The following is a 13,746-nucleotide window of genomic DNA, read 5'->3' on the forward strand; positions in this document are numbered from 1 at the left end:
GACAACAAAATGGTGGATGATCTGAAGTGACAGAATTTACGTTTGTTTGCTCAAAAGTGGAATAAAAATGAAGAAAAAGGTAATTTTATGAAAACAGATGTAATTGAGTGAAATAAAGGTGCATTAGATTACTTTTCCGAACATATTTTAAATTCACTGACTGCGATTACAGACTGTGGTCAGTATATTTCAGAAACATGATGATCAACACGTAGTCTTAGATGGTATGTAAAATTCATTTTCATATCATAACCTACACTGTTTTAATATGAAATGTTAATTACTGTTAAGAAAACTGAGTTATGATATTAGAATCCTGAAATAGCTTCATAGTGCATTCATTAAACAATAACATCCAAAATATAGCATATGACATGTACAGACTACAGTACAGAAATACCATGACTGAACACTGACATAGTGGTATACCACTTATGGTTGTTCTAAATATTTTTTTTCTTGAAATGATATTTGTTACTTTCTTTTGTATTGTGAGTAGTTGGCTCTACCACTTTAAAAGCAGAAAAATTATTAAAAAAATATCTACAAAGAATATAAATATATTGAATGCCACTCTGAAAGTAGTAAAATTATACACCACCATGTCAGAGATTAGTTACAGTATACTTTTTTCTGTATTGTACAAAAATGTAGTCACACAAACCAAGGATGAATGAACAGCAGTTAACTAAAAGGTTACCTACATGTAATCTAAATGTGAAATCTTTATGTGATATACTTCCATACCTGTTAGCACCTTGGAGTAATTTTGTGTGGAATCTTTCATGTGCATCTTGTGTTTATGGAAGATTTCAATGTAATGTAATTTTTTCCCTTGCAAGCAACATTTTGAGTAATTTTGCTATAGAGAAACATTTTATACATTTTGACATATCAGAGAAGGAAACAGGCCAAGAGTGTTATCTTGTCTTTGTTTAATACTTGTGGTCTCCTATCAATACAAAAACTTTATGAATAATTATTTTTGGGAAGTAAGATATATGTACTATTACTGGCTGATTTATGTAGTTACACTAGTGTTAAGAATTTGAATTTGTAAACAATAACTTGTATGATAATTGAAAACTCCATTCAGAATAATTGTTAGCAATTGGTGTTTTTCCAAGAGGGAATTTTAAGCACATCAGTGGAAAACTCTGATCTAACATTGGGATGATTTGTAACTAGCTAAATTTTGGTTTATATTACAAAAATCACACATAAATTATTATAAATCATTTGAATACAATGTTCTATATTGAAAATTGGTATCAAATTTTATAGAGGCTTTAATGGTAAGTCAATTTGTTGAACTGTCAAGCATCTAAAAAAGAAAAAAAAAGCTTATATATTTATTGTATTTATTGTTATGCCTGTATCTGTAAACTTAAAATGAATATATTAAGAGTGTTTATGTCTTTAGTTTATGATACTACTGACTATTTACAAAACTGCTGCCCATAATATGTCTTTCGTGCCCTACGCAAAAGTGACTAAAGCCCTCAAAATCCTAGCTAAAACCCTGCATACATGTACAATGTGCATATGCATGAGTATTGAAATGAAATTTCTCTTATATGTACATGAATACATTATCTAATATTTACAATGATTTTGTTATATTATTATAATTAAAAATCTTTCAAGGTATTATTGATGGGCAAGAGTGGATCTGGTAAAACCAGTATGAGATCCATCATCTTTGCCAACTATATTGCTAGAGATACAAGGAGACTTGGGGCCACAAGTAAGTAAACAGAACTGAGAAGCGGAAATTACATCATTTAAGTAACAGAACAATATCTACTTATTTCTTTTATTTGTTTAGTTTTTGTTTTTTTTTCAGTTGTTTTTGTAAGTTTAAACTTTACAACAAAAAAATTATTTTAAACATAGTCAAATATTAAGTGTTTTCATTTCCATTTCTTGTTTCAGTATTATTGCTATGGTTATTCAGTTTTTTGAGTTATCATTTGATAGTGTGTAAATTAATTCTCTGAAATTGTAATATACAGTGTACATGCTTTGTATCTAGAAGGAAAATACCCTAACCATAAAAAGCCATGACTACTATAGAAACACCACAATGTAATTTTCTTTGGGTTGAGATTTCATGGTTGTAGCAAATGAGATAATGTTATTAGAATTGATGGTTAAATTTTCATTTGGGTTCAATTTTCTTTGATAATTCATACCCACAAAATAAAATTAAATTAATTCTTTAAAAAAATATGTTTTATAACATTTATTAATATAGTTTTTCACCATTTCAGTTGATGTTGAACATTCACATGTCAGATTTTTAGGAAACTTAGTATTGAACCTGTGGGATTGTGGAGGGTAAAGTATCAATTTACTTTTACATGTATATAAATGAATTTAAATTGACTTATTAATGTGCCTCCATAGGGAAATTTATGAACATATGAATCATATGAAAAACATTTGAGAAGTATACATCATATATGTATGTATGTATGTATGTTTTTAGTGCTTTTCAAAACGTTTAAAAAACATATGTTGAATTTTTTCTTGTGTCACTTTGTTCTGTATTATTTAAGAAAAAAAAGAATTGCAGCCTAAATCATAGGGACTAAAGGTGCTTTCAAGAGTTCAAAAATTCATATTTTGTTTTGATTGTTATAAATATCACATATAAAATCCTAATTTCACAAAAAATATTATTTGCACATATTATTTACACAAATCTGCAAAATATGATGAAGGCACAACTTTACAGAAATACACAATATTACACAGTTCTGCAAAATATTTAGCTAAGGCAGGACTTTTGCAGCTTTGTGTATATATTGTATATCTCTCTTCATGAAGAGAATTTCTGTTTGAATTTGTGTACATATGATACAATTTTATGGGAAACTACAATTCTTATTCCAATTTACGCATCAATTCAACATGTCAAAACCAAAAGTATGATCTACAAACCTCATTAATTATACTCTGCGCCAACCAAAAGAAGTACATTTTGTACGTAACCAGTAAAGGAAAAATATGTCTGAACAAAGACGATACCAAGTTAACCTGGAAGCCTGGGTAATATTTACATTTCACAAGTTTCTCTCAAATATAACTCCGGGTCACCAGTGACGTCTTCTGTCTTTTGATTGGCTGAGTGAATATTGCGTTATTTTTTTTTTATACATTCTAATATTTAAATTTTAAAAAAGAATATGGTTAAATATTTTTATCTAATTACTTATATCATCTTCTGATATAAATGCACAAAAATTAAGTTAATTTAGATAATTTCATCTTTGTTTTTATTTTATTTCATAAGCAGCAATTGTCTCATATACTTTGCATATCTGTCACTGGTAACCTGAGTCTATATTTTTGTGATCCTTGGGTTGCTTAAGATATTGACCAGGGAACCAGATTAATACCAAGCGAACTTGGTCCAGCACAGTTTGGTAAAATCATAGGGTAAAGATAAAAATATTAAAAAATCAACAAGGCCAATCAAAAAAATGTTTTGTTGTACCACTACATTATGATATGACATATGAGAAACTCTCTTGAAAATCCAATGGTAATTTTAAATGATAGAACATCTTTTATATATATTTTAGGCAAGAAGCTTTCATGGAAAATTACTTTGCTAGTCAAAGAGACAATATATTTAGAAATGTTGAAGTATTGATATATGTATTTGATGTGGAAAGTCATGAGTTAGAAAAAGATATGCACTACTATCAGTCTTGTTTAGAAGCAATACTACAGAATTCCCCAGAGGCCAAAGTTTTCTGTCTAGTCCATAAAATGGACCTGGTCCAAGATGACCAAAGAGACCTGGTAAATATTTATTTTCCATAACAATGTTAAAGCACTAAATGTTTAAAGTACATGTATTTATGTAGTAATTTCAGAAATACCCGTAAATGTTTACTTCGGTAATTTTGATGCAGAAATGTATATGAAATAGATATGAATTAATGTAATTTCAAGTCCTATTTTTGTAGTATCAAAAATATTCCCTTGTGTAATATTAAAAAATTCCTTATACAAGTTTTAATAGTTGTGCTACTTGTGATTGGAACTTTTTTTGAAAAGATCCCAGCCAACAACCCCCCCCCTTTTGCTAATAAACTGGTTAGTGCCTTACTCTAGTCTAACATCTATTTTAGAGAAAAAAAATGAATGAATGTAGAAGTGCCAGTATGTATTTCTTAATCAGTATAAATATAGATTACTGAATTATAACTAAAGCTTCAATTTTGTTTGTTTTACTGTAATAGGTAATGACTTGTCTCTTATAGGTGTTTACGGAAAGAGAGGAAGACCTGAAGAGATTATCAAAACCACTGAACTGTACATGTTTTGCTACATCTATATGGGATGAAACTTTATATAAGGTAATGATATAGTATCATTATGCATGTAAGGTAATGATATAATAAAACTTAGTATAAAGTAATAATATGATATCATTATGTGTGTAAGGTGATGATATGATAAAACTATGTGTACAAGGTAATGATATGATATAATTATGTGTATAAGGCAACAATAAGATAAAATTATGTAGATTTAAATGATATGATCAAATTATATGTATAAGGTAATTATTTGATAGCATTATGTGTATAAGGCAGTGATATGATATAATTATGTGTATAAAGTAATGATGTGATATCATCATGTGTTAAACTTATGATAAGGCAGTGATAGGATATATTTATGTGCATATTTCATTGTGGAGTTACCTATAGAACAAATTTCTAAGTCATAATAAGCTTTTAAAAATGGACATCTAAAGGCGTATCAACACAAAGTTCATTGAAATTTAAGTACAGTAAACTGGGAATTTTTCACACTGTCACTATTTTAGTTTTAGCAGTCAATCCACTTTCTTATACTTTTAAATTTGTGATTGTTCCTCAGACCTAATTATAATATATTACAAAGAAAGTATTCATAACTGTTTTTTGTGTTTTTTTTTATTTTTGTGTTAATGTCTTACTGTGATAATAGCAAAAATAAATCACAGTGAAAATTTCACAGTTTTACAAACATGCTTATTGTTCTCCTCTATAACAAGATAGATATACTAAAATATAGTCTGCATTCAGCTCTTTGTACTGGCGTCTTCCCATCAGCAACATATACCTTGTGAGGTTAACTTTATGCTCTTGATCTTATTTTGATGAAATTTTGTAGAATAAGATTGACACTTATATGTGACCTCTTACACCACCATTTTGGTTTGACAAATTCTACAGGAGTTATGGGACTTAGATATTTTGGTTTTCAAATTTAACCAGCAGGGGTGTGTGGTGGGAAAATACATCTATATATTTTGTTTCAAATTTAACCAGGAGGGGTGTGTGGTGGGAAAATACATCTATATATTTTGTTTCAAATTTAACCAGCAGCAGTATGTGGTGGGAAAATACATCAATATGTACATGTAGCAAGCCTATATTTAGTGTGTTGTATTTCAGGCATGGTCTAATATAGTTTACCAGTTGATACCTAATGTTGTGCAGTTAGAGAGTATGTTAGCTAACTTTTCTAATATAATTGACGCTGATGAAGTACTGCTATTTGAAAGAGCAACATTTTTGGTAAGGTTTTTATTATATTCCACACAAGAAATTACACGGGTGTAATGTTTTTGTCCCACTACAAGTTACAAGGGTGTAATGTTTTTGACCCACTACAAGTTACAGAGGTGTAATGTTTTTGACCCATCCGTTAGTCTGTTATTATGCCAAAGCCTGTTGTTGCCTATAGCTGTTTGTTTCCAATTTTTGGTGAATTTTTATTTACTATAAAAGGTTGGATGGGATTGATTTTCACACTTATGAGTCATGGGGCACATTTTTTGTGGAGGGGACTTAGTTACAAATAAGTGATTTAGACTTTGTGCTTTGATAGCACCTTGAAATTTTGAAATCTTCATAGTTTTGTGTATGTTAGTAGCTATAAAAGCTTGAATTGGATTGACTTTCACACAAATTAGTCAGGGGGGCATGTTTGGTATTGTGAGCATGCTCATTAAGGGTCTTTAATTATATGAAAAGTTTAAACATAATTTTGCACTCTGGTATTTGTGAAAATTTACAGGAAACAAACTTTAATGTTTAATTGATATACTTGTTTATATTTATTTTTAATGTAATATTTTTTAAATTATATCACCATGTAATAGTGTTGACTGTACATGTAGCGCATTTCAATGAAGCCAGCAAGTGTTTCGTGTCAGCATTGTATGCCGTATCATGAATGTTCATTTTCTTCCTCACCAGACATGACCTTTATTGATGGTCAATATCTTGCAAAAGCAGGAATTACTCCGACTTCCAGAGCACATGAGTCCATCCAAGTATTGACTTGGAATATCATGCCTTTTTTCTACGTCGTTTTACATAATTATACCCCTGCTCCGATTGAAAAGGGGGTATACTGTTTTACCCTTGTCTGTGTTCCAAGTGTCCATTATTTATTTTTTGTCGGCAATTACTCTTCAAAGTGGCTTGAAATTCTAAAACATTCTTTCTGTAGGTATGCCATAAGTTGGGGGTATACTGTTTTACCCTTGTCTGTGTTCCAAGTGTCCATTACTTATTTTTTGTCTGCAATTACTCTTCAAAGTGGCTTGAAATTCTAAAACATTCTTTCTGTAGGTATGCCATAAGTTGGGGTCAATTTTTGAAAAAAATTAACAACAACTTCATGTTTACTGAGGACTTTGTTTATTTTCCTTATATAGTGATTGGAAGCAGGGGTATCACTAGTGAGTCATTGCACACTGATTTCTTGTTTGTTCTTTATCTGTTTTGGTTTTGTTCTTCCAAGCTTTGTCTTTAGTCCATGGATTTCATTTCATTCAATAATTTACTAATCGTATTTGTTTTTCTTCAGGTGATATCACATTGTGAAAGGAAGCCTCATGGTGATGTACATAGGTTTGAGAAGATCAGTAATATTATAAAACAGTTCAAATTGAGTTGTAGTAAGCTAGCAGCGACTTTCCAGAGTATGGAAGTTAGGAATTCCTGCTTCTCTGCTTATATAGATCTGTTTACATCAAACACATACATTATGGTTGTCATGTCTGACACAACTATACGTAAGTTTTGCTCATTATTGTATTCAGGAGGTAGATCTAGGATAAGGAACATAACTCTTGAAATCAGTGAAGTGTTTGTATCATATTTAATTTTACCAAAGCCTTTCAAGCTTTCATTCAAAACAAGTTACTTTGATGCGTACATGAGATAGATGTAAAATGATGAATGCAAGCATTCCAATGACTTGTATGAGTTGTGTCCCTTACCCAAGTCTACCTCCTTAAATAATAAAGAAGTGAACAAGAAACTCTGAATTGATGTATTCTAAAGTTAAACATTTTTGCACTAGTGAATGGACAACCTTTCACTGGAATAACATGATTGAATGCAAATTCGAAATTATTCAAAATCAAATGGTAGATTATTTTTTTTTATCAGTATTTTACAATTTTTTGATTTAATGATATGTTGAATGTGTGTCATTGAAATTGCTTAAGGTGGAATGAAACTTGACAGTATTTAATGGCAATTTGAATTAATCTGGTACCACATTCACTGCAAATCTATATATTAAGTAACACTCCTGCTAAGAATAATGCAAAATTTGATACATGGTTGGAAAGCCTTCTTATTTTTATTTTTGATATTTTGTTTAAAATGCTTAGGTAACCCCAAATAATATGTGGCTTTTCGTAGAACCTTTGTTCATAAGAGATATAAAGGAAAATGTACCAGTACTGCATAATTCAAAATTAAGGGGGATAACTCTGTAAATGACACTTTTGTTTGTTTGTTTGTTGGGGTTTAAATGACACTAAAATACAAAAGAAACTATTGGATTTTAATTGTGAATTTTCTCCTGAGAGCAGGCAGCTTGGAATGAATAATTATACATTTCATCATATAGACCTTTAAAGCAACATAGTAGAAAAAATAATGTGTAGCCTTTCTTTGGGATGATTCACATATAACAAAATTTGCATGATTCTCACAAAGACTGTTACCTAAATACTCTTCTAGATAGGATTCTGTTCTATAGTTCATTAATGTGCCCTACTTCAATTCCACCGAATATCAGTGTGGTTATTTTTATATTGCCCTGCAAGTTTTTATATTAGCTGTGTTGATAAAGTAGGAGACATTAGTACATTTATGTTTGGCAAAATGTTATCTTCAAAATATTTTTGCAGTATCCCTCCTAAATATGTATTGTAAGTGGTATCATGTCATTGATATTGCCATAATATGAAATTCATATTAGTTATTCTTTGTTAATCTAAAGATAATTCATTCTCAATTTCAAACTCATTCTACATGTATTTTCAATAGAGTTCAATATAATGTGTAGCCTTTCTTTGGGATGATTCACATATAACAAAATTTGCATGATTCTCACAAAGACTGTTACCTAAATACTCTTCTAGATAGGATTCTGTTCTGTAGTTCATTAATGTGCCCTACTTCAATTCCAATTCTCAATTTCAAACTCATTCTACATGTATTTTCAATAGACTTCAATACAAGTATAACTTTAATTTCAGCATCTGCAGCAACTCTTATTAATATAAAAAATGCCAGAAAACATTTTGAGAAGTTAGAACGATCAGATGGACACCATAACATTGGCTCAAGGTAAGAAAACAAATGGAAGTTACTTAATCAGTATTAAACCAACTTTGGTAAAATCTATCTCTGCCACATTAGGAAATACTTTGAGTGTCATAGTGGAGTATCATGGTGTCTTAATGTACAGTGATTTTTTTTTCTGTACTATTTATCAATTTGAAGTTTCTTTTTTTATTTATTGTACACTGAAACCAGTCTAAATAAATCTTTTTTGGACTTTAAAATTGGGTCAGTTTATCGTTTGAGTTCATATAAGGAGACTCAAAAAGTGCCTTGTTTAGACAGTTTTTGGAAATATCTAGGTTTCAGCTTTGACAAGTGTTTACACAAATGATGTCTAATTCATGTTAACAAAAACTGCACTTGATTAAGTATTACTATTTAAAATTATGCTGCATTTTCATGAATTCATGTGTAATATGGTGCAAATTTAAATGTACATTAGGCCAAAAAAAAATATCCTAGATTCTCATCCCATCTCGACCCTCTCCAAAATATTTCATTTTGTGTTTTTCCCAATTTAGGTAAATTTCAGATTGACAGCATCTTTCACTTCCTGGTAAAATGATAAAAATTGAAAATAAAATTCAACCGCCCACCACAAATCTAGGAATTTTTTTGTAATGGCCTTATGGAAACCTTATTATTGGTTGGAATTGAAGTAATGCACCTTAGTTTAATTAGAATAAATTCTTAGTATGTTAAAGAATATGCTGATGTGAGTTTACATTTAATTTAGCCTATTCCTCTTTTGTCTCATGTCTTATCCTTATTTTCACATACCACAGTTTTTATACCTTTAGGCACCAAAAAGTGTGGTTTATGATTAGCATTTCAATTGAAGAGCTAAAAAGAAATATTTCTTAAATCAGAAAAATTCAAATACCTCAGTTTTGGTGCCTTAAGGTATAAATAAGTGGTATTCACCTCGAAGATTCTTTTCCATGTACCATGATTAATCATAGCATAACTTACATTTGTATTATACGTACCTTGCTGTAAATAACGCATCATTAAACTTTTAACTCATGATTAGACTTGAAAAATTTCTCCGACATTGGTATTCTATTGAGTTAAACATAACAAAAATGGTTCTAGTTTGTTGTAGAGACTTTTAAAGTCTTTCTATCATTTTCTTTCAGTATAAGCAGCCACATGCAAGCCGAACAGAAGTGATGCTTTGTTGATGCCTTGAATAATTGATGCAAGGAGAATTGGTGAAGTTACCTATTACCTCCCCTTTCTAATGCTATATAATAGGGGACCATGAGAAGATAACAGTATTGAACTTGTGATTGTCCATTATCGAGAACATTTTTTACAATTATAAATGTAGTAATATTGAATGTAACATAATTGTTGGCAGATCAACTGAAATAAAAGTTCTCCTGGAAATTCTTTAGGAATGAACCATTTAACTCCATTGGTGAATATGTTAAAAAAAAAATGCTCTGATTTCCATGATTTAGAAAATAATTAATTTGGTGTTCGTAGTTCAAATTTTAAAAAAAAATTTAAGTTGAAAGAAAAAATATGATTTTATTATATTTTCAATGAAATAAATGTGTGCCCCACCCTCAATGTAGTTAAATGGTTTTGTTCCTTATTTATTTAAGATTCTAAAAAAATATTAAGTATTTTACTATTGAAGTTATATAGATTATTTGGTCAAAGATCAATAATATTTGAATTCTAATTTCTTCGAAATAAAATATTAACTTCTTGTAGCAGTACACATTTTTCCTTATAATAACATGTTTTCTTTTTGTATCATTGTATGTAAATGCTGTATATATCACCCTTGTTTTGGTAAATACATCCTTGGAAGTTTTTTTAAAAGAAAAATGTTACGTTTTTAGATTGATATGCCATTATTGTAATTTGGTGCATCTAGATGTTAGCCATGTACTAAGTTTTACCAAGTTATTTTTTCACTGAATTTACCTCTAATTTTTGTTAAGTTTTGTATGTATTTTGTTTCATATCATTGTAGATAGCTTGTGATTGTATGAGATATGTCTTTTGAGTTGTCTGTTGAGATATGTCTTTTTAGTTATATCTTTCAGCACTTCATTTTCTTTTGTCAATTGAAGCTTGAATCAATTCTTGTGAACAATGAAACATCATGAACTTACTGATGACTATATTTTTTCTAAAAAAAATTTTTTATGGTATTGTTTTAGTGGGAAAGTTACTGTATTTGAGCGTTTTAGAGAAAAGTACTGGTAGTAAAAAATTAAAGTTGAAAAATATTTAAGATTAAAACGTATTACAACGTGTTGATATATGTGTTCCATCCAAAACTGATATTAATTTTATTTAGGATGAATCCAATATTTGTAATCATGAATATAATTTTGTATAGCAATTTAGTATCATTTTGACATAAATATTTGTATCATTATATTCATGAATGGCTTTACTGTGTACATACATGTAGTAACACAAGTTCATTAGCTTGAGTGTGGGAAATATATTGTAGTAAAAAGTATATATATATGCATGTTCTAATGCAGCATATTTTTGCTTTCAAAATTTGTATCGTTTGAAAATCAATCTATAAGAACAGTGCTTTTTTTTATCTACATCTGCCATATTTTTTTGTCATAACCGTAGTCCTTTTAGCATGCAGATCTGTATTTTTGGAGAAAAGTACAATCTTCATCCACTAAAATCAACCGATTTAAGTTCTTGAAAAGTACCAATTTTATATACAAAATCTCAAAAGTGCAACAAGAATGACAAAATAAGACTAATTATGTGGTCAGTTAAGTATTTGCTGTTTTGTATTTAGGTTATATGCCATATCTAATCTTTTTTTCGATTGTAACCGTTTCTGAACAAGAAATGTGTTAGTTTTAGACATACATGATTTTCTTAATTCTGATATTTATGAAGTCTGCTACTGAAATAAATCATTAATTATGAAACATAAAACATATCATATAAAAAACTCTACTTCACTTTCAGTTACTTATCATTTTCTATAAGTCTTGAATTTTAAATTAATAAAGTTGAACTTTGTGAAAAAAAACTATGATTTATCTTACTGTGAGAGTACTATTGTTCATTGGGTATCAATTTTTGTGGTTTTTGTGGGTAGGCCAAACCACGAAATTTGGTTCCCAATGAAAAGTAGATTCCCATTGATGTGTATACTGAAAACTTCAAAACCACGGATTCAAGAATCCATGAACTTGTGTTTCTTCCCTTATCCACGAATTAATGTACTTTCACAGTATATGATAATGAAAAATGCTGTATTTGTTATGCACTATATTATAGCATTGGAATACTCATATTCATACCATATATAGTATCTTATGTGACCTGGCATTGTCTGGTCACACTGGACAAATTTGCCCTTGACAAACCTTTTCAAGTGGTCCATTTACACATTTTAAAATAAAATCGAAGCATTTTCTATTCATCAAAGAGTGGGTTTTGATAGCTTGTTGTTCATTTTTTTTATTATGAATTATTGTCTTTTTTTAAAATAAAATATAATTAAAAGGTGAAAATGTGATGTTCTTTCAATTAAGTTCTATACATAATAAACCTTATCAACAACAACACAGCAAATGGCAAAATATATGGTCCTACTAACTTTAAATATTGGGACTAGAATAGCTATGTTGTCTTTTTCCTGTTTTAATTCTTGGTAATGTAGAGTAGAGTGCATGTATTAAATTTGTGTAATTGGTATGTTGTCATGCATAAATCAGGGGCAGATCCTGAAATTTATGAAAAGGGGAGTTGGAGGGATAGGTTGATGGTGGTTCTGACCCAGAAGTTAAAATATGGGGCAGTTCCAGGCTATAATGCCTGTGTACCTGATTTTTGCTCAAAATTAATTAAATTTTTTGACAAATCTTCTTATACTTGTAAAGTTTGGGATGATTATACAGAAAAAAAAAAGATGAAATCACTGAGTGCCCCCATCCCTCCTTTTTGGGTATTTTGGATCCACCACTGTTATTTCAGTTAGATGGAATGGTATTCTATCCTTGTACCCTTTACATGTATACATATACATTTTTACATCCATTTCTTATTATTTCAATGTTTGCTACTTCTGCATTTTTCATGTACAGTAAAATAAATGTGGCATGATGAATTTATTAATAAAAATCATGTTTTTTTTGTTTTTATTGGAAGACTGGAAAAAGTCTAGCGAAGATTGCAATGATTCAAAAACCCATTCCCTGCTAGTGGAAAAAACTTTTAACTTGGTGTAATTTAGGAATTACTGTTATATTTTTTTGGTCTTTGAAGAAATAACCTCAATCACGTGGGGCACACTAAATAACCTGGATTGCAGGTTATTTTGTAGTGTGCACCACGGGCATTTAGGATGTTTCAAATAGACATTCCTTATAATTTAATTTAAGTACCACAAGTCAACGTGTTAATCATTACAAAAATTTGATGACATCACAGTCATTACAAAATTTGGTCTATGAGATGGTAAATGAAATTTTTGATCCAACCAGAAACAGTGTTACTTCTGAAATATATTATTATATTGTTATGGAGCTATGGCTTGGAGCAGTTTGTTCTCATCTAATTTTTATGATCATGGAAGGTTCATTTTTAGTACAATGGATTCTTCTTTATTGCATAGGAACTCCAAGCACAAAATAATTTTATGTCTGGTCCATAATAATAATTCCTCTTATTTGCTGAAGAAAAAGACAAAACTTAGAAAAAACTTATATTTCAAAATTTACTGAATAAGGTGAAATAATAATACATTGTTTGTGACGATATGTAACTTAAGATAAGAAATTACTTTCAGAACAATATTTTTTTAACTGTACATGAAGACAGGCATCTAATTTCTCATGGGAGAATACTTTTCTCACTGAATAGAGAAGGATATTTCTATTTTTAGCCATGTGATATTCCTAAGTGGATGAGATAAAGCATGAAATGTTTTTGACAACACAATAAAACATTTAATGATGTCTTGTAAATATAAAGAAATTTCAGGAGAGGGTGTTATGAACTGGCTTACTATCACAACATTCATTTTTAAAATGAGAAAAAGAATAAAACAAAAAATATTGCAAAATAATAATTGTAA

At 29.6% G+C, this 13,746-nt stretch overlaps 1 protein-coding gene across 2 annotated transcripts; it reads left to right on the forward strand.

The window, feature by feature from the left end:
• Positions 1 to 12,801, forward strand: LOC148626196 (ras-related GTP-binding protein A-like). 2 transcript variants are annotated; one of them, XM_088569979.1, is made up of 9 exons: positions 1 to 79; positions 1,648 to 1,747; positions 2,274 to 2,340; positions 3,591 to 3,813; positions 4,278 to 4,373; positions 5,463 to 5,585; positions 6,886 to 7,093; positions 8,576 to 8,666; positions 9,803 to 12,801. In XM_088569979.1, the coding sequence occupies exons 1-9, from the start codon at positions 68 to 70 to the stop codon at positions 9,834 to 9,836; spliced, it is 954 nt and encodes a 317-aa protein (XP_088426105.1). In that variant the 5' UTR covers positions 1 to 67; the 3' UTR covers positions 9,837 to 12,801. The 2 variants fall into 2 exon arrangements, with proteins under 2 accessions (XP_088426105.1, XP_088426106.1); XM_088569980.1 differs by lacking the exon at positions 9,803 to 12,801 and having other exon boundaries at positions 8,576 to 8,670.
• Positions 12,802 to 13,746: the final 945 nt, after the last annotated feature.

Source organism: Perna viridis, chromosome 2 (genome assembly GCF_037379345.1).
Source record: "Perna viridis isolate PV_CMFRI_1.1 ecotype Kerala chromosome 2, ASM3737934v1, whole genome shotgun sequence".
In the NCBI taxonomy this organism is placed as follows: Eukaryota; Metazoa; Mollusca; class Bivalvia; order Mytilida; family Mytilidae; genus Perna; species Perna viridis.

Coding starts and splice junctions, on each gene's coding strand:
- LOC148626196 (XM_088569979.1), top strand. Junction 5,586..6,885: donor TTGAAAGAGCAACATTTTTG/GTAAGGTTTTTA, acceptor GTTTTTCTTCAG/GTGATATCACATTGTGAAAG. Junction 7,094..8,575: donor CATGTCTGACACAACTATAC/GTAAGTTTTGCT, acceptor CTTTAATTTCAG/CATCTGCAGCAACTCTTATT.